The 21,255-nt window shown below is 40.6% G+C and overlaps 1 protein-coding gene across 7 annotated transcripts in view; it reads left to right on the plus strand.

The window, feature by feature from the left end:
- KLF12 (KLF transcription factor 12) overlaps positions 1–17,337 on the plus strand; it is a 438,687-nt gene extending 421,350 nt beyond the window's left edge. For all 7 annotated transcript variants that reach the window (XM_060636987.3, XM_078432839.2, XM_060636975.3 and 4 more), the window contains one exon: positions 11,880–17,337. In XM_060636987.3, the coding sequence (XP_060492970.2) occupies positions 11,880–12,061 (182 nt within the window). In that variant the 3' untranslated portion in view covers positions 12,062–17,337. The remainder of the gene's footprint in view (positions 1–11,879) is intronic.
- The last annotated feature ends 3,918 nt before the right edge of the window (positions 17,338–21,255 follow it).

Here is a 21,255-nt window from a genome sequence, read left to right on the forward strand (position 1 = left end):
AATAGGAGCTGTCTATGATGGCCAGGGAGTTTGGGGACACCTTTTTACTCCGACATAAGGCCCTTCTCCTCTGACTCCTGTTAAACCTCGTTTGCTTGACCCTAATCCCAATCTCCCCCTTTCCTCAGGCAAACAAAGGAATAGCTCTCCAACTGTGCTCCGTGTGTGGAGCTCATTCACACATTTCCTCCTACCTGAAATGGCCTGCCTGAGGGGCCTCCTTTCTTCCTGCTTTGGTAGAAATGCTATTAATTTTTCAACACTTATCTCAGTGTCCCCTTGTCTGTTAAGCCATCTGACTACCCTCCTTCCCTAGGCAGGTAGAACCTTCCATGACCCTAGAGCGCTGGGGCATCTCTGTGTCACACAGAAAGGAGGGTATGTGGGAAACACTGTGGCAGTAGAAACAACAGGGCCTGGCATCTGATTGGACAGGAGGGGAGGGAGAGGGAGGCTTTGAAGACCGCCAGCGTGTGTGGTTAGGAGGGGGAAGTGCTATGAACAGACATGGAGACCACAGATGGGAGAGAGCTGGCATTTCCTGAGGACCTGCCAGATCCCAGGCACTGTGCTCAGCTCTAGGAGTAGTGCCTTCCCTATTCCCTATTCTAATTGTATCTCTAAATTCCCTGAAAGGTGAGAGTACTTACCCACTATCAGCAGTGGCTGAGCAGTGGAGCTGGGATTCAAACACCAGTTTCTCTAGAACCTGTGTTGTTGTCACGACACCCGCTCTCAGGCAGGTTTGCTGATAACCTGCCAGCCTCACCACTCAAGCCACATTCTCATGCATGTCTGGCCAGCACTACCTAGGTACCTGTTTAGCGACTGTCATTCAGGTGCTTTGAAGTAATAAGATAACAAGTGACTTCATATTTTTAAAGCTTTTCATTAATGTGAACTGGTCATTCTTCGGAGTCTATTAAAATGTTACTTTGTTAGAAAGCCAGTGAGAAGGCAGGACCAGAAGCATTAATAAATAGGCAGCTTCTGAGTACTTGTGCAGTGTGCAGCACTGTGCACAGTAATGGGTATGCTGTGAAGATGTGGACGGCAAGGAGTTTTAAGTGTGGTGGGGGAGACAGCCATGTCTGCAAATATCTGCTGGTGTGAAGCAGGATAGGAAAGCCTTGAGTGAGCTTGATACAAGTTTCCACAGCAGCACAGCCAGGGTGATGGGTCCTGATGGCACGGGTGTGGTGAAAACCACCTACCCCAGCGAGCAGGCATTCAAGTGCCGTCTGTAAAAAGGAACTGGAATAATCTGGATGGATGACAAAGTGCTGTGAAAGTTGTACTTGTTGTACTTGTTTTCATTTATGGAGGAGTTACTCTAACCTGTCCTGGAGAGTTACCATGTGGAAGCATGCTGAACCTGATAAGGTTCTGATCTGAATCTGAATCTGAATCAGATTAATGATCTGAATGCGGGTACCAGTGCTGTACTTACTGTATTTAGGCATCTTATGACCACGCTCTGCATTTTCCTTCTTTTACTTTTGGGTTTATTTTTTATTTTTATTATTTTTTTTAATGTTTATTTATTTTTGAGACAGAGAGAGACAGAGCATGAACGAGGGAGGGTCAGAGAGAGAGGGAGACACAGAATCTGAAGCAGGCTCCAGGCTCTGAGCTGTCGGCACAGAGCCCGACGTGGGGCTCGAACTCACGGACCGTGAGATCATGACCTGAGCCGAAGTCGGACGCTTAACCGACTGAGCCACCCAGGCGCCCCTACTTTTGGGTTTATTTTATCCAGATACCAATGAAAATTGTGTTGTAGGCAGGAGTGGGATAATAATTTTCCCAGCCCTTGTACTTTCTTGTGTTCTATGGAAGAATGGCTAGATTGTGAGTTTGGGTCATCTTATCCTGAATGGCAAAATTAACTATTACTGATACAAAATTGGCGGGTTTAATGGAACGATTAAAGGTAATGAGGAGCTGTATTTTTACAGAAAATATACCCACCACTAAAGAATATATAAAAAATAATGTTTATTATACTTATGATAATTCAATAAAAAATCTTCATAACTAAGAATAGAAAGAATTATAAAGTACATACATTGTTTTAAAGATTACAATAATTAATGCTCATTTGAGTAGCAAAATAGAAGGCTCACTCACAGGTCATGTTAGTAATTTCACAGGTTTAAAATGAGATATTTGTAGACCAACCCTTTAAATAGCACTAGTTTTAGATAAAATCTCCCAAACTTATTTTCCTTTTCAAAAATACATACTCTAATTCATTAGAATAGAAAAGATGATAGAATGAGTAGAATGCTAGCAGTGGCTCTCTGCCTCGCAACATAGATTGCTCATTTTTTTAAGTAAGCTCTACACCTGCCATGAGACTCGAACTCTTGAGATCAAGAGTTGCACACTCCACCAACTGAGCCAGCCAGGCACCTCCCTTAACCCTCTTAAGTTAACTGTGGCAAGTTATATTTTAAGGGAATGTAAGCTGTTTGAATTTAAATAGTGTCATTCATTTAAGCAACAATTACCAGCAAGGAGCTGCTGCCCTAGGTAGTGAAGAAAGCTCGAAGCCACCCTCAGTACTCAACCGCTGAGGGGCGGACAGACAGTAAAACCAGCAGTCACAGTGGGGTGTGAGGAGAGTTTAACATGGGCATGTCCAGGGTACCAGGCAGCCATGTGATCAGATTGTCTTTGAGAACATTTTCCTTCAATGTATTGCAGATGTTATTGGAGAGGTTAGGACATGAGACAGGGACACAGAACCATTAAAAGTTGGTGTCAGTGGAAGGTGGCAAGAACCTAAAGAAAGGCCGCTCACAACTGGGGGGTAAACTGGAGAGGACAGCTGGACAGGTATTTGGAAGGCAGAGCTGGCAGGTGTAATGATCAGGTCGAAGCAGGCAGAAAAGTCCAAGAAATCCCTCCAACTAGAGAACTTTATGACTTGACACCCGAGTAGGTAGGATTGCCTTTTTCTCCAGAGAGCAAAGCAGAAGGAGAAACTGTTCTTTTTTTTTTTTTTTTTTTAATTTTTTTTTTCAACATTTTTTACTTTTATTTTTGGGACAGAGAGAGACAGACAGAGCATGAACGGGGGAGGGGCAGAGAGAGAGGGAGACACAGAATCGGAAACAGGCTCCAGGCTCCGAGCCATCAGCCCAGAGCCCGACGCAGGGCTCAAACTCACGGACCGCGAGATTGTGACTTGGCTGAAGTCGGACGCTTAACCGACTGCCCCACCCAGGCGCCCCGAAACTGGTCTTTTTTAGGGGGTAGCTGCTGAGTAAAGTTTTGGTCATGTTGAAATAACCTTTGGACTACCACCTCTGTGATCGATCTCTCTGTAGTGCTTAGGAGAGAGACTGAGATGTAGAGACTTAGGAATCTTTTCCGTACAAGTCGTGGTGGAAGCCGTAGGAGCCAAGGAGAACTTATGCAGGTGAGAAGAAGTCAGAGTCAAAATCTTGGTAAACATTTCAGGGACAGGTAAAGGAAGAACTCTCTGCAAAAGAAACTAAAAGGAAAATGTAACCAGAAACATAGGAAAATAAATATTGTCACTACGTGGAAAAATAAACTCAGAATAGCCAAATAAAGTATTACCCTTAGACCTTGAACATTTTACTTTCAGTAAAGTATGTTTTTATTATAGGATATTTTAGGTCATTTATATTTGATTTCTGGATGAGAAGGGCTAGCTAGTCTCTGTGTTAACACATTGTCCTACAAGTACTAATTCACATTTTCAATCTGCACATCCGGCTCTGACCAGATATCCTGGTTTATTAAAGCAGTGACTTAAAGCGTTGAGAGGCAATATAGAGGAGAGGTTAAAACTGTGAGCTCGGGGCGCCTGGGTGGCTCAGTCGGTTAAGCGGCCGACTTCGGCTCAGGTCATGATCTCGCGGTCTGTGAGTTCGAGCCCCGCGTCAGGCTCTGTGCTGACAGCACAGAGCCTGGAGCCTGTTTCGGATTCTGTGTCTCCCTGTCTCTGACCCTCCCCCGTTCATGCTCTGTCTCTCCCTGTCTCAAAAATAAATAAAACGTTAAAAAATTAAAACAAAAAACAAAAAAACTGTGAGCTCTGGAGCACCTGGGTGGCTTTGTCGGTTGAGCGTCCAACTTTGGCTCGGGTCGTGATCTTGCGGTCCGTGAGGTTCGCTGCTGTCAGGAAGAGCCTGCTTCAGATCCTCTGTCCCCCTCTAGCTGCCCCTGCCCCACATGTGCTGCCTCTCAAAAATAGATGAACATTAAACAACAACGAAAAAACCCTTGTGAGCTCTAGTATCCGATTCCCAGAATTCAAATCCTACCTCTATCACATACCAACTCGGGGTGAAATGGAGTTGGTTACTGCAAAGCATACGTCCGTAAAGCTCTTAGAACAAAGTGCTGTGTGTGGAAAGTGCTATATGCTTTGGCAAATATTGTTTTCATCAAAGATATGCGTTATGGAATTGCATGGGGAAGAAAGAACAAATCCACTTTGTCTCATTTACACATAATGAAAAAAGACAGTTAATTCAGTCCAGACAATTCAGTGGGGCAGAGACTAACATTGATTACGTGTTTAATTGAACTGACAAGATCAAATGGATCAAACAAATTATAAAATACTAAATTATAAGATACTACATTGTTCTGTTCGTAGTTTTATAATTAAAATGTTAGGAAAATCAAGATCAAGATTGGCATCCAATTACCAGAAAACTCTTAATTCTTTTTTTTTTTTTTTTTGAAACACAGCAAACAGGATCTATTTTTAACTTTATAATTTATATTTCCTAGCAAAAACAGAAAAACCTTGAATTTCATAACTATAAAATTAAATATTTTATTGAGCACCTGTCATTTCTCAGGCACATGCCATGTGTACTTTTAGTTTCCCGAGTGTAGGAACAGTGTTTCCATTTTACAGATGGGGAGGCGATGTTTCAGAAAGCCCAACGCTCTAGCCTGAGATCTGATTGCAGATCGATGACTGAGCCAGCATCTGAGCAGGCTTTCTGCCCGATTTCAAAGCCTATGCTATTTCAGGCCACCTTAACACCACCAATAAGGAAGGCAGCCTGGTCCACCCTGAGGACAAGTCAAGAGCCTTGTAATCTCAGCTCCAGGTTTCTGTTTCCTCATTTTAAAAGCACCTAATTTCCTCCCAGATCTAAAATTGTGTGAACTTTTATGAACTAAGGTAATAGAAACCAGAAGACAAGATAGGAATCTTGATTCTGCTCCCCACCACCGCCCCCCCCCCCCCGCCGTCATATGCAAATACCATTCCTCAAGTGAAACAGATTGTCACAGCAAATATGTTGAGCCTTGAGTGTAATGAAGCTCATTTGTCAGCGTCTGGGGCCCCATAACTTCATAAAAGTTAAACAGGGACACATTTCAGAAATGCACTTCTGAACTGGAAAAAAAAAAAAATGCCTGTGCTTCCTGCTGCAAAAGGTGTTCCTTTTCAGTTGCTTGAGAAAATAACAGAGAGTAGCTGATGTGAGAACATGGGTGTTTTGTTTGACCCAGACTTTTCAAACTGCACATTCCTCTTATGTGTATTGCTTACACGTCATTTTAATATGAAAGGGCACCTGTCTTTTGTCTCAGTACACATTTACCTTTCAGCATTTCAGATGGGAAGATGGGAGGTACCTGAAAAAGTTATTTTTGTTTCGTGGGTTTTGGGAATCCATTCAAGACCTGGTGTTTTCTTTAGACTTTATTATGCTTCTGCTGGGTAAATGTCATGGAAGTGCATTTAGTGACTCTTAATCCTTTTCTTTAACCAAAATTGAAAGAGACAGGGGTTCTCATAATAAATCAGTTTGTTGACTGTTTCAAGAAGAAAACCCTGACGTGAGTTTTCATTTTCTCAGGACACTTAATTAGACTTCTGTTTAAATAACGCCTGTGAATACACACACACACGCACACACACGCATATAAAATTGTATTTAGCTTGAACTCTGAAAGCGGAGTTAAAAAGAGTGTTTCATAACAAAACTTAACAAACCCCCTTCCTGGTTCTTTTTTTTTTTTTTTTTCTCTCTGTTTACTCTTTATAGGACTGTTCCACTTTAAAAAATAGAAGCTTTTTTGCTATTCGTTTTGGTTAACATTTTCCTTTTTCAGAGGTTTTCATAGTTTAGTCCAGGTTTTTTAAACAACAGAGGAGGACGGATTGTGCTCAGAAATAGCCGCATTCTTTTTTTTCAAATACAAAGTGTGGAAATGGCTTGGATTTGTCATGGGACATGGAGAACTTCACGCTTCAGAACTGAAGACCTGAAAGTTAGTAAACTCCCCAAGGTATGGCATGGGATTAAGCTACCAATTAATTACCTAGTTCATGTCCTTCGGTTTTTCTTAAACATTAGTAGCTTAACGTCTCAACTTAGCAAAGAAAAATCATCTAAACTATGACTTATTGGTAATGACATGTACCATGTCATTTTCTGTCATTTCATTATTTCATGGGATGAGGAGAAGAAACAAAAATCACAGGTGATCTGATGGTGGAATCAAAACTTACAGGTTTTTTTTTTTTTGAAAAATATTAACTATTCTTTCAAAGATTTTGCCACTAGGGATTCAAAGTGTACTTGTGAGTTAGACAAAAGAAGGAAGAAGGTGGGCATGCTGTTTTTCTTTTTAGCTTATTTCTAGAGAAAACAGTTTTGAATAACACATTTGCAGAAATCTAATTCAAATGAGTGTAAGGACAGTTCACGATTCCTGAAGAAATTACTGGAAATCGTGTTTACTCTCCCCATCATCCTCCTGATGCACAGCAGCTGTGTACAATAGAAGCATAGACCCAGGGAGATGCCTGACTCCTTTCATTGTCCAAGCCAACGCTTTCCATAGGAAAATTGTCATGGGACATACACTCCCTATTCTGTGCCTACCACTAACTTCTTAGTAAATTTAGTTTTCTACTTTCCAGCAAGATTTTGGAGGAAAGAAGACAGGATGGAAGAAAGATTCTGTCTGTTCATTATATCCTTTCAGGGCTCATGTCTGCATGCTACAATATTTCTTACAAACGTATTTATCATTTTAATAAGCTTTTCCTCACATCATGAAGTTTCTGTTACCCTAATTTGCTTACAAGATTGTATCCTTTAAATTGCTTTAAAGCACAAGCATAAAATAAAATACAGAGTTTAATACAATGCAGTGGCCACTAAAATTGTTCTTCTATCTACTTCTGGAACTGACTAGTCCAAAAAGAACATTTATTGATTTTGTTTTTAATAGAATGCTAGGCCCTGGGCAGGTATAATCAAAACCTAGGTCTCTCTCTCTCCCTCTCTCTTTTGCTAATATATATGAGTTTTGTTCTTACGGGTTTAAATATAATTTTTTGTCAAGTTAGCTAACATACAGTGTATACAATGTGCTCTTGGTTTTGGGGGTAGATTCCCGTGATTCATCGCTTGCATACAACACCCAGTGCTTATCCCAACAAATGCCCTCCTCAGTGCCCATCACCCATTTTCCCCTCCCCCCACCCCCGCACCAACCCTCAGTTTGTTCTCTGTACTTAAGAGTCTCTTATGAAAACCTAGGTCTCTCTGGAGTGAAGGGCAGAAGCCAGCTCTCTGCCTGATCAGAACAGCCATCTCCTCTTCTCACCCCCTATAGCTCAGCCTCTAATTTTTTTTTTCCTTTTTATTGTTTTCTTTTTCCCTTCTGTTTTTTTTTTAAGCATGGAGAGAAAATACTCAAACTCTAATTTTATTAATGAGGCAATAGGGGCAAAGAATATTATGCTTAAGTTTTCATGGATATTAAAAAGAAAGTATACCTTTTTATAAGAAATTTTCAAGAAAAACCTCACTTATTGCTCAATTAAGTTTACTATTTTCTGATACACTTTCTCCTTCCCCACTGCCGACCAGAGAAGGTTTGCATTCTTCATTATATGCCTTCATTCATCACCTAGCCCTTAATAACTTAAAAACTTTTATCATTTTCATTGGTTTTATTCAAGAGTAGGGACATGTCTGCCTCTTGTATTTTTGAGACCTTTTCCTTGACTTCCTTTTTCTTTTTGAGATATAATTGGCATACAATATTAAACCAGTTTCAGGTATACAACATGATTCGATATTTGTATATGTTGTGAAGGTATCACTACGGTAAGTGTAGTTAACATCTATCAATACAGAGATACAGATGGCTTTTTTGCATGACAAGAACTTTTCATTAAGATCTACTCTCTTAGCAACTTTGAAATATATAACACAGTATTCTAACTACAGTCACCTGCTGTTCCATTACATCCCCATGACGTATTTTTTCTATAACTGGACATTTGTGCCTTTTGACTCACTGCACCCATTTCACCCAGCCTTGTCTTTCATGATCACTGATTGTGCTCTGATTCCACCTCACAGAATACTTCTCAGATTTTGCACAAAGTTTTCCTGCTCCAAGTCTGTGGGCTCACAGAAATCCTTGCTACCAGTTACTGCCTTCCCTGTGCCCCACCCCCTAAAATAGCCATGTCAGGAACGATGCCAAACAGCTAAGCTACTTTCTGATCCTTCCCTATCAGTGTTCTCTCCCCCAGACTCAGTAGCTAGTCATAGAAACTCATCATGGTTCACAATGGCCTTGTAAGATGACTGTAGTGAAAGGGATTGGAGAGGAGCCTCCATCATCATGTAGAATCACTGTTCTACACTGTGGAATCTCTGTAAAGTTTACAGAGACATGCCTGACCCTACCCCATCCTGACTCTCATAGGAAGACCCTCCTCATTTTTTAATGAGCAGAAAAGACCCTAAAGATATTTTTAAAACTCAGATTGGGTTGGGTGAGCCTTTTCAGAGAGTCACTCAATCCAGAACTTTCAGAGTATGTGGTGTGAAATATCATGTGTTTATTACTGAGTGTGCTGTTAGAATTTTAGTTGGGGTCCTTAATGGAGAGTAAGTGATTATTCTATAGCCAAAATAGTCCCTCACCCACCCATCCCAAATTAACAGTGTGTATTATATACCCCAAGTCAGTAAGTTAATGTAATCAGGAAGCCTACGCAAAGTTCAGGTGCCTTCCTAACATCAAGGATCAGTAAACTTTGTGTAAAGGGCCAGATAGTAAATATTCTAAGCATTTCAGGCCTAGATGCTTTATTACATTATTCTCTCTTGCAGTGCTCAATTCTGCCGTCACTGGAAGACAGCCATAACCAATATGTAGACAAATGAACATGATTTGTGTTCCAATAAAAACTTATTTATGGACACTAAAATTTGAATTGCATGTAATTTTCATGTGCCATGAAATAGTGCTCTTGATTTTTTTCAACCACGTACAAGTGTAAAAGCCATTGTAAGCTCAAAGTTTGCACAAAATACAGGCCAAAGACTGGATTTAGCCGGGGAACCACAGTTTACCACCCTCTGCTATAGATTTTCAAGTGTAAAGGACATAAATGCCATAATTCAACAGCCAAAATGAAAGTAAGACTATTATAACTGTGAGGAAGAAATTAGAGAATATGAAGTGCCTACTTTGGAGGTGCAACGAAGTCCAGAGAGCACCTGAGACAAGAAAGTGTCCCCAAGGCAGGCCATCCAAACCTCTAACATCCCTCCTGAGATGAAATAGAAGCCCCTGTGTCCTCCTTGCCTCTGCTTATTTTCCAGGCTCATCCCAGCTGTGGGCCCTCTTCCCCTCACTCCATCTGGAACGGCAAGGGGAGTCGGATGCACATGACCCTTCTCCATCCATCCTTCAATTTAGAAAACGCTGTCTTCTTTCCTTCATAACTTTACACTCTCTGTGGCTGGTTCCTGGTGACACAGGAGAGAGCTAAGAAATGCCCGTTGGTGACTGAGTCCGCTAGCTGAGCTCAGTGCCCCAAAGATGGATGTGTTTTTGAAGACATGATTTATATCAAGCTCAGCTCCTTATCACCCATGCTCGTGATATAAACATCACAAACATCTAGGGATGGCATGTAAATAAAAGCATGTTAACAGTTGCCAGTGATATACTATGGAGGAGACACTCAATCTTTTCCAGTTAGGGGTTTTGCTGATTTTTATTATTATTTTAATTTCTGTTCAACTTTGGTCAATAGACACCTGCAAATGAAGATTTTTCTGTCTGTAGGACATCCAGAATGTGTCAGAGGGTAAGGTTTTGGGTTAATCCACTCAGTAGGCTTCTACTTGAAAGGAGTTCTTTCAGAACAACCTGGAGCTTTCTGTGGCCCACAATTAGAGCATCAGCATTTCTAGATTTAATGGGTCTGTGCCGTTCACTCACTTCTGAAAGGATCTCCTGATCCTGAAAGGGCCCATAGGGATAGCATTTATTTCAGGGTTGAGTGAAAAATGTTGGGTCCAGTTCAGGCTAGTTCTCCCATGTAGGTGTCCCTTGTACTCTCATGTACAGAGCCTCATAGTTCTGTGTGTGTGTCTCTGTGTGTGTGTGTGTGTGTGTGTGTGTGTGTGGCAGTTTTGTTGATTCATTCAAGAACTTGTCTGATATTTATTCTATCCTTTACCCCAAGGATACTGAAATGGTAGCGGCCTGGTCCTTGACCTCCACGTATTCAGAAACTGGTTGAGGAAAAGGCACCTAAATAAAATCTTTATGATACCTTGTGATAGATGATATAATAGAAGTAAGAAATGAATAATTTGGGAGTTCCTGAGAAAGTAGAACCAACTTTGAGGATGTGACAAAGTTTACATGGGAAAAGAATTCTACATTCCACTGTAACATGGTGAAAAGGGCTGGATTTGGAACCAAACGCTTCTTTTTTTCCGACATTGGGCAAGTTACTTTACTGCATTGAGCCTCAGTTTTCTCATCTGTAAGGTGGGGTTAGTAATACTCACTTTGCATAGGAATCAGCCAAAAACTCCCTTCCCTGTCGTAAGTCCTTTTCACCAAAGACTGTGTGTGGCCAGGAATTCTGTTGACTATTGGATGGAAGGAACAGAAGGAGAGATCGCTTTTTGTGGGGTTGCATGGGGACAGGGCATCCATTCTGAGTGAGAGCCAGGAAAAAACACACCTGGGTCAACCATTGTTTCTCTCCCCCTGGGAGTTCATTTGGACAATGGGTAGTGTATCTTTTCCCAGCAAAGCCTTTGCATATTTTACTGTTCTTACAAGTTGACTGAAGGACCTGGTCAAATTACATACTTCTTCAGACTGCTTTTCACCATGAGTTTCAACACTAAAACCAACTTGATGATTCCTCAGGGCTCGCTGTAATTAAATCACTGAAAAGGGTATTTAAACTTTACACTCTTAGCTATCTAGGATTCCTTTCCAGTAGACAAGCAAAAAGTAGATGGTTTATGAACGATAGGTACTTCATACCTAATTTCTGGGGAGTGGTGGAGTGCTTTACCTTTTAATGAGACTCTGCGCATATTCTCAGTGACTGATAAATGGACATTGTGTCCTGAAATAGCTTTAAACCATCCAAGTGGTATACATTTTGGGAGGAGTACTGAAACAAAACGTAACTAATTACCCTTTATAATTCTTTGTGAGTCCCAGCATTAGAGCCCAATCAACCCTAAGTAGAGACCTAAAACGCCTTTTTAGTCACCCAGTCGTGATGATATCCAGTAGTGATCAGTTTACGACTTTCCGTATTTTGACCGGAAAGTAACTCCCCGGTAATTGAGGGTGCAAGCGTTAACTAAGTCTGCCAGATGTCCCAACAGGAGAGACGGGATTGAAACCCCCACCTGGCTGACCCCAGACCCGCTGGCAGGATGGTAAGGTTTCCGGACAGAAAGGTTACCAGATGGAAAATCCCCTGAGAGCCGCAGTTGCCCCACCCCTAGTGCTGGCTTGCTTGTTCTGGAAAAGTGATGGAGCACCAAAGCGTGTGTCCCTTTTTCTTCCAGGAGAGAAACCCTACAAGTGCACCTGGGAAGGCTGCACCTGGAAGTTCGCGCGCTCGGACGAACTGACAAGGCATTACCGCAAACACACGGGAGTGAAGCCATTCAAGTGCGCGGACTGTGATCGCAGCTTTTCCCGGTCAGATCATTTGGCACTGCACCGCCGGAGGCACATGCTGGTGTGAGGAATGCTACCCGTCCAGCTGAGCGTAAGAGCTGGATCTCTTAGCGGCACCCAATTCAGCAGGGCTGAATCCCCTTCACAGTGTTAACACAAAAGGGCATCACCATCCCACGATGTCTGAAACCAGAGCAGGAAAAAGAAGTAACACTTCTCCTTTCGGTCTGAAGGTAACCCCCATCACGACTACACCAGAAACGTCTTCTCGCTGGCCTGGGAGATCCGTGACACAAATGCTGAAGAGACAGGCATTGTTTCCCGTGCTGTGTACTCTGCCATTTCAAGATGTTTGTAGCTTGTACGTTTTCTGAGCTGTCAGACGTTTTGTTATCAATACCGTAAAGGTCGTCTACCACAAATTGATGGCTAGCGCAAGACCTTTTAAATTTGGATTCTTCTCCCGTCATCCCACCCCTTACCCTCTTTTTACTGAAATTTTAGTTACTGTCTCAGTAAGATAGAACACACATCCAATCTGTTACCAGCAAGCAGCATGAAAGTAGAGAAGAAGAAGCCTGTTGGAGAGGTTCCATTACCTGAAAATAAAGGGGCGCTCAGGCAGCCCTTTGCAATAGTGATGACGGCAACTAGATATCACCCGCAACTTGTCATTCTGCCATGCCCTGAAGAAAACCAACATTGAATCTCTCATTTGTTTGTCGTTGATTGTTTTTGTTTTGTTTTGATTCTGTTTTGTTCATCTGTTCGAGCAGAGGGGCAGCGACATTTCAGTTGGAGCCTAGTCTCGGTGTCTGCCCTGGCATGGACTGGCACAGAGGTGTTCTGTAGTTGAATAGGAAGAGCCTGTCTAAAAAACTACTGCCCCACTTCAAATTGCAGTGTTCTGTCACCTAGGCATCATCTCTTCCTGCCCCTAGTATTTGATTACAAGGAATCAGGGGGAAAAAAAAAAACAACAAACTTTCTTAGACACACTGGCACCAAGGTAAGAGGTGGGGCTGCTCAGGCAAAGTCAGTGAACATGAAAAATCAGACAAAGCAGAGATGGAATAATGCGCCTCTTGAGGAGAAAAGCAATAATGAATAAAAGGACTTTCCTACAATAACTTCACTGAGGACTCACGTTACCAATTTTCATACTTACTAAAGGGATTGTAAAAAACACCCTAGCATTTTAGATGTCTTGGTTACATTTAGAGCCCTGAGGTAATCTTTCTGCTGTTTGTTGTCCTGCTTGGTTGAGTACCACAATTAAAGATTATGCTCCCCTTTTCTTGTTTGAAAACAGTTATTTGGTGACGAGAAAGGCCAAGGAGGCATAGCAGGGAGTTAACCCTTGGGTTAATGGGTCAGTTCTCCTTGGAACCGAGTCAGTGGAAAGGGAGCGCTCCCCGAGGAAAGCCTGACATGGTGCTAGTTTCCTCACTTGGAGAGCCAAGGCCAAGTGACTCTCCAATAGGTTCTTCTATATAGACTTCATTTTCTAAACTGTATCAGAACCCAGGGGTTCTGCGCTGGCATCTACAGGGATGTTGAACCCACTCATCCTGTGCTGAGGGTGAGAGGAAGGAGATGATCATCCCGTCAGCCCCCTAAACTCACAAGCCTTTCTTGCAGCTAGCGAAGTACACAGGAAACAAAGCAATACATCACCAACAAGCATTCTTTCAGAAAAATTATCGTATTTTGTTTCTCCACTAAAAGCTGGGTTGGTTTTTTTGTTTTTTTTTTTTTTTCAGCTTTATGTGGCTAAGGGGCTTGGTGAAGTTTTTTTGTTATTGTTGTTGTTGTTGTTGTTGTTGTTAAGATTTTTTATAGCTTAGATATAAAAGGTTGCCAGCATAGGCCTTTGCAATATATTTTAATCACCAACACTTGATTTGGGGAATTGCACAAATTAACCTCACAATATTCCTAGCTCATGTTTAAATGTTTGAACATTCTGAAATAATTTCCGGTTGTAGAACTATCCTTTTTGGGATCATCTTCTTACTCAGAGAAACTTTAATGATGAAGCAAGAACTATAAACATTGAAACAAGGACAATTCGTGTTGGATGGTATTAAAAGGAATTTGTTTTAAATGTTCAAGCAACAGCATAATGATTTTCAGGTCAAATTCTGTCTTCAAAAATACGTGCTCTGCATTTTCTGCCAGGTCTGAAAAATTCATCAGGCAATTTCCTTCGAACAAGGGCTGCGATTCTGTTGATAAACAGCTCCTTTTGCTACACAATCTTACTACCCACCAAGCACTGGGTTTTTTGGTTGTTTTTTTGGGGTTTTTTTTTTTTCCTCCTCTTTCGTTCTTTTTTTTCTTTTCTTTTCTTTTTTTTTTTTTTTTACCAACTGGAAAGTTTTTTTTTTTATCTGTACTGTATACAATTCCTACTTCTCATTGCTTGTGACCATTTTGGATAGAAAAAGGTTTCTTGCTACACACCGGCGTTGGTTACTGGTCAGTGGCAAAGAACACAGAGAGTGGCCAGCATGGCCTGTGATGTCCTCACTGCCGGTCCTAGAACCTGGTTGGCTGTTAGTAGGTGAATCACCCAGGTGCAGTGTAGACTTGATTTCACTCTGCCCACTCTCATAAGAGGGGCAATCTTTTCTCTACGGAGAGATATCTTGAGAGTGTTACAAGTAGAAATGGTTTTTAGAATTTGTAGAACTGACAGGCAGTGGGAGCTTCCTGAGTGACAGCTTGACTTAAATTTAGCACAGAACTAAATGAGCTGCTCCTCTCTGATCACATCGGAAAGGTTCAGGGAAGTGAGCTTTTTCTCCACCCTCTGAAAGTAGAAACCAGACTGAGATGGAGATGGTAAGTTAACTGATAAAACCTGTCAGCATTATGACATTTCCCCCTTTCGACATAATCGATACTTCTAAAGAGAGATCCGAGCACAAGCAGTGAGTGAGTTGCTGATCTCCCCCTCAGGACGGAAACTTACTTGGGGCTCATCCCGGGACACAGCAAATTCTTCCTGGTGAGTTTCCTACCAGTGTTTCCCCATGGAAAGGAAAGTGATTTGGGAGAGAAGGAATTGGATTTTTAAGTAGGAATATCTTCAGGCATGGAAAAGCCTCCTCCATTTCATCTATATCCATTCTAGCCTCTTTTAAAAAGCACAGTAGTAGACGATGAGCAACAGACAAGGGGCAGAATCCAAAGGATTTGTCAGTTGCCTAACTAGAAGCATTCTTTGGTTTTAAATTTGGAGCTGTTCAGTTTGCATTTGGACACATGTGCGTGTTTGAGAACTACACAGACAGCTGGAGTGACTTGAGGAGCTATAGTAGACTTGACTATCTGTTTGTGGTGTCGAGATGGGAGCTCAAGAGACTTAACATTATTTGAAAGAGTTACAAGTTCCTCGGAGGTTTTAATAGATGCCCTCCCCATATTCTGATCATAAGTTGTTAGGAAAAAGATTCACGCTTCCCTATCCACCTCCAGCCCCATCCTGTCAATTATGTGTGGACTCTGAGAAGCCTGCTTGATAACTTGTCTTAAGTTGTATTAAGACATGTAGATGAAAATCCCTAATGGCTTTCCCATAAAGAATGTACTACTGCCTGGCATTACTTCGACAAAACACTATAGGACATTGATTTGCAAAAGCAGTTGACAATAACGCAAACTGCATTTTTAAAAAGAGCACTTTTTATTCACTTTAAGTGGAAAATAGGGGAAATTGTGAGGTGGGGAGAAAACCTTACAAAATGCTACAGTGTTTACAAATGCCAGTACTAGGGGATGAGAAAGGCCATTCTCACTCTGGTTGAAATTTGGAACAGCTTATACAAAGATGGTGTTCATTTTTATACAACTTTTTTTAAAACTTCAAACTTTGCCATTTCTGTTTTAAACGTAAATCTAATTCTGCACTTTGAAATCAGTTCATTAGAATAACATGTATATGGATAAAGATGCAGTATTCCTTATTCTGTACTTTATTTATTTATACTTACCAAAGCTGCAAATGAATAAATCTGGTGAGGTGAGGCCTTCAAATGTATTCCTACGCCTTTGTTATGTTGTTATGACTGCTAAGAAATGTAGCCATGATGTTGTTAGAAAGGTGTCTTAACATTTATAGCGAGGATTGACAGAATTTAAGCAGTGTTAAGAACACCAGCACCCATAATACACTGAGCTATAGTCTTCATGTAAGGGACTGAATGAGAGAGAACTCTCATGCGTCCTTTTGGGCCCAGGAAGCCTTAATACTCATACTGCATAGTCCCGTCTCAGATTTTGCTCTGTACTCACGCCTGTAAATCTAGGAGGTTCTATGTATTCTGTAACTTCGTTGACCAAATCTCTTCCTTCAGTTTTTCTGAGGTAGTGCATCTCATTCAAAAATCTTTCCATTCAATATGCTTTTGTTCTGAAAAGGGGTTTGGTAAGTCACGTCTTCCATATTACATTTCTACTTACCCCCACACTGCCTTCCACTTACCTGTACAGGCACCCCCACCACATACACACCTGTATATGCAGCAGCCAGTGGGCTCGTAAATATCAACAAAGAACTTTTTTAAAAGAATGAATTTGTAATAATCCATGCTGTCTAGAAATGTAAGTTATTTACCTTATTAGGGAATCAGCTTATAATGCTATGTATGACTTTGCCTGCATTTTATAGTCAAGAAGTGTACATAAAAATTAAAAATGCTATATTTTCACAGTTTCATTATAGAGTAATGTCTGTTTAGCGACCCATGTCCATTGGTACTTTAAATATGCTGAATACTGTGCAGTTGCAATAGAAATTCAGATTTTCGTAAGAAAATGACATAGGAGGATACTGCATCTTTAAAAAAAAAATAGAGTGAAAATATTTTGCTGTATTCGTAAACGTATGTGATAGTGGAAAAGTATTTTCAAACTCACAAATTTTACAGAGGTTGTAAATAGTTTGATGAAGTATGTTGGGAAAAAAGAGCTTCTAGTTTTCATCACAATAAAAAAAAAAGAAACTTGTTCAGATATGCCTTGTATATCGTACAATTAGCAATATTGCCATGGGAACTGTGTTCCACTGTGTCAGAGCACATTCTTTGTGCTCTGACCAAATGGAGTGGTCACTTGTCTCAATTTAGCCAGGACGGTTTAAGACACAGTGAAGTCATTTTAAGTTGCAGACAACTGATTCCAAATTCAAAATGTCTTTGCCTGAAGAGGAGAAAATAGCCGCATAGGATTTTACTTGTGCTAAAGAGAAGCATCTAGCAATTATTCTCTTTTCTCAATTATCTTCCTCCTCAGTGAACTAGTTTTTGATACCAAACAAAAAGCAAAAAAGCAAAACAACTATAAGGTGTTGGTTGATTCTTGTTTAATTCCAGAGGGAACGAATACTTTTAAGAGTAGCTACATGTTGACAAGATGAAGTGCTATGGATATGGCCACATGTTCAACGAATCTGTACTGGCAACAGGAGTAAGCTAATGCCCATTTTCAGAAATGAATTAAAAGCTGAAAGTGCCTGTCAATAGACGTTATGACCAATGAGATATTCCTATGCTTTTACACAGCAATAATTCTTCATTAGACCGGGTCTTTCCTCCACATTTGGGAAACACACACACACACACACACACACACACACACACACACAGAATGAATATATGCACATCGTAAATTGAACAGGTTCTAACACCCACGAAAATTCTTTTGTGATTTTTAAATATACCCAATCTTGTTTTACGCTAGTATTTCTTAATTTAATCTTACAGAATGTAAGAATGCAAATCTGAACATTAAGGTTATCTTCAACATACACTCTGGAATATGGCAATTATAATCTTAAGGTAAAAACTTCACTGATTTGCCCCAAACTTGCAAAGCACTGTGTGTAGCTCAAAAGGTTTTGCTCAGTTAACAAAAGTCAAGTTATGCAGAGCAAAACACTGGAGATACTTGTTTGTTTTACTTTATTTTGTCGACTAATATCAAATGCACAAATTCATCTTTACATTTCTTCATTTTCTTTTTCCCTAGTATTTTCTGTTATCCTACAAGAACCATTTTGGAACGAATATCGACACAATCATTTCTCTCTAAAATAGTCTACTGAAGACTGCTGACAGTAAGCCTAGCTTTGACCAAGGTTTGCAGTTAGTCCTGGAAATTACCAGATTTACATTCAGAACTTGCCTACTTTTTCCTGTAATTATTTTACTGCTAGAAGTGGAGTCATGAATAGAAATATACAATGAGATTATACGAATAGACAAGAGCCCTGGAAATTCTCCAGCCTTACCATCTCAGAGCACAAATCCACCCAAACAAGCTATTGAGGGCTATCAGCAAAATTATACTCTTTCAGAGCCAAACATTTGGTAAGAGCAATTTTAAAAAATATAACTGTGATTAAACACTCAGGCTTTAGACAGTGAAGGCTACCACGATGGACAGCGGTCTACATATTTCTCCAGAACCAGACCACAGGCCTAGAAAACCATTCACTGTTTCCTTCTCTAAGTTACAGAAAGAACAAAAAGGAGAAGGAAATGTGCCAGGATAGGGTGTAAAAGGGCCAATTAAGTGTCCAAGGAAAGCTGCTGGGTTCTGAAATCTCGCTGAAGTCAAATCTTCTAACTGGGCTGTTTCCTACAAGTTGTCTCAAAGTACTGAATGAAGTTGAAAGGTCAGAAATTCAGCAAACCGTGGAAACGATAGCTGTCCTTTACTAAACCCTTACTATCCACCCAGCATTCTCCTAGGCAATTTTTGGACACATTGCCTCTATTCCGTAAACAGGTCTACATTTTATAGTTGGGCAGATGGGGCACAGAGAGTGGCTGAGTCAGTTGCAAACACAGAAATAGTGAACAGCAGAGTGGGAATGTGAAGCTACCTATCTCTAGTCTGAAGGCCGTGTTCTTCCGACTGCACCACACTGCATGTGGCTTCCCTGCAGCCAAGTTTCCACATTTCTAACTCTGAAGTAGTTTTATGGCTGGGTAGTCCTATTTTCCAAGTAAGATATAGCACATGATATGACAGTGGTACCTAATATCTGAAATCAGGCTTCTCCTGGGAAGTCCTGCATTAAGGATCATTCTAAACAAACAGCAATGATCAGCTGTCTCCCTGAATTTGTCACTTTCCTCTGAAATGTTTGGCCTAGAGATCCCAAATCCTGAAAACTCTCCCCTACTTGGTAGCATTTTAGCCAGAGTGGGTTTTCTCAAGTCTATGTATTTATTTGTAGGTATAGTAAAAGCCTTTCCGCCTGTAGACCTTCTAGAATCTGCTTAAATTGCTTTTGAAAGGTACACCTCCATAGAACTCGTGAATATCAGCCCACTCTTGGCAGTTGTTAACGGGGCGGCAATCACAAACATTCAGATGACAAGCAAGGAGAGAGAACGAATAGTTCCTTTTCAGATTTCTCACCTGAAAGTACCACCTTGGAATGTTTTAAATAACCTTATGAATAATTTGCTTATAGTATTGTTAGTTTAATTGAATTTTATGTGAGAAGCTGTCCAACATCAGAGAAATCAACCGCCCCCCCTTTTCTGTGTAGAACAAGGTCTTTGACAGTATTGATCCATGGAAGCACTAATGGGCTTAGAAAACATTAAGAGAATGTCATTTCTCATGGTGTTTCTTTTTTCTGAAAATGAATCCCCTGAATTATGATCTTTCTCCCTGTTACTTGGCTGAGGGAAGAGATAAAACCTGTATAAACAAATTCCCTTCCGTGCTGAAAGCAAGTGTTCTGTGTGCACAAGCCACTGCGGGAAGGGGCTCTCTTCTCCGTTAATTGGGTTTCACAAGCAACAATTTCTCAACAACAAAACCACAACTTTAAGTGAGTTGAAAAGAGATGAATAGTGGTAATAGTCACATCAGTACTTTTTTTTTTCTTTCTTTCTGGGTTTCATCTCTAGAAATTTTAGATGTTTGGGACAATAGAGTCTGCCCTTTGTGCAAAGCAAGAACCAGACTCTGTGAATTATATCTTGCTTTTACCAAAGCAGGCCTATCAAGACGTTCACAGAGATTCATTTTTGGTGAAAAATGAGGGTGCATAGGAGGGTAGAACTTGGGTCACATTCTAGTAAAAGTGCTCAGGTAATCAAAAAGTAAGACATTTTAGGGACACACCGACATCTTCCCCTTGCTAATTTCATGCTCCAAAGATACAGTGTAAAACCTTATAGAAAATGCTTTCTCCCTACTTGTGTTTCTAGTTTTCCTATGGCAGAGTTTTTTAATTACACCCAGACTGCAATATATATTTTGTTCCTCAGGCTTCATCATGTTGGATGGGTATTGTTGAACTGGGGCACTGGTGCCTATATTCAAGGCTCTTTCCTATCAACTTGTCTGTCCACAATTTGTTGTGTTTAAAAATTCATTTAAAAAAAATCACCATCCCCCCCCCCCGACCCCTCGCAGAATGGTAGTTGTATTGTTTTGTCCATGTCTATGTGGGACACGTTGCATCCCATGGCAAACCAACTCTCTGTGGATGTGAGATAACTACTTACAAAACCAGCTTGAAAACATCGTCTTACATATTATGTCATCCTGCATCATAATGCAATTATGTGTATCATAACATGCTCATTTTAAAAAAGAGAAACCAGCAAATTCATGTTTGTCCATTGAAGAATGTACTCAGAACTTTCTGTGTTGTGAAACGATGAGAACAGACCACCTTTAAGATACCCACCTGCCACTTAAAATGACTTAGTTATAATTAGTAGTAGTCTAGACATTGCTCTTGGTGTGTGGGGGTCAGTTCAAACGTCATATTCTTTTAAATAAATCTCTCACTCATATTTGAAAAATATATGGGAATAAAGAAAAATATCATCTTTGGCCAAATCAAGCAGGCATCTTTTTCCTTTTCCTTGACACTTAGCTCATTATACATGATGACTGGATCACAAGATCCATCTGTGTAAAAATACAAAAACATCCTTTGGTTTACAAAACAGTTATTCTAGGCTTGAAGCCTCTGAACAGCAAATTGAATAGATGTGCTGCGTCTGACTCACTTTACAGATGTAATTTTACAAAAGACTCTCGGGTCCCTGACCCCAGAGAGTTACAATGCCCAGAGGAGGTCCTACGCATTAAAGGATAAAACCCCCCAATGATGCTGGCAAGCAAATGTGTTAATTTCTTAAATCTTCATTTGGTTTTCTGTTCAGAGTTTTAATTGCAAATGAATTTATTTCTCCAGCTTATCTAAAGATCTAATTTCCC

This window comes from Panthera onca, chromosome A1 (genome assembly GCF_046562875.1).
Source record: "Panthera onca isolate mPanOnc1 chromosome A1, mPanOnc1 haplotype 2, whole genome shotgun sequence".
In the NCBI taxonomy this organism is placed as follows: domain Eukaryota; kingdom Metazoa; phylum Chordata; class Mammalia; order Carnivora; family Felidae; genus Panthera; species Panthera onca.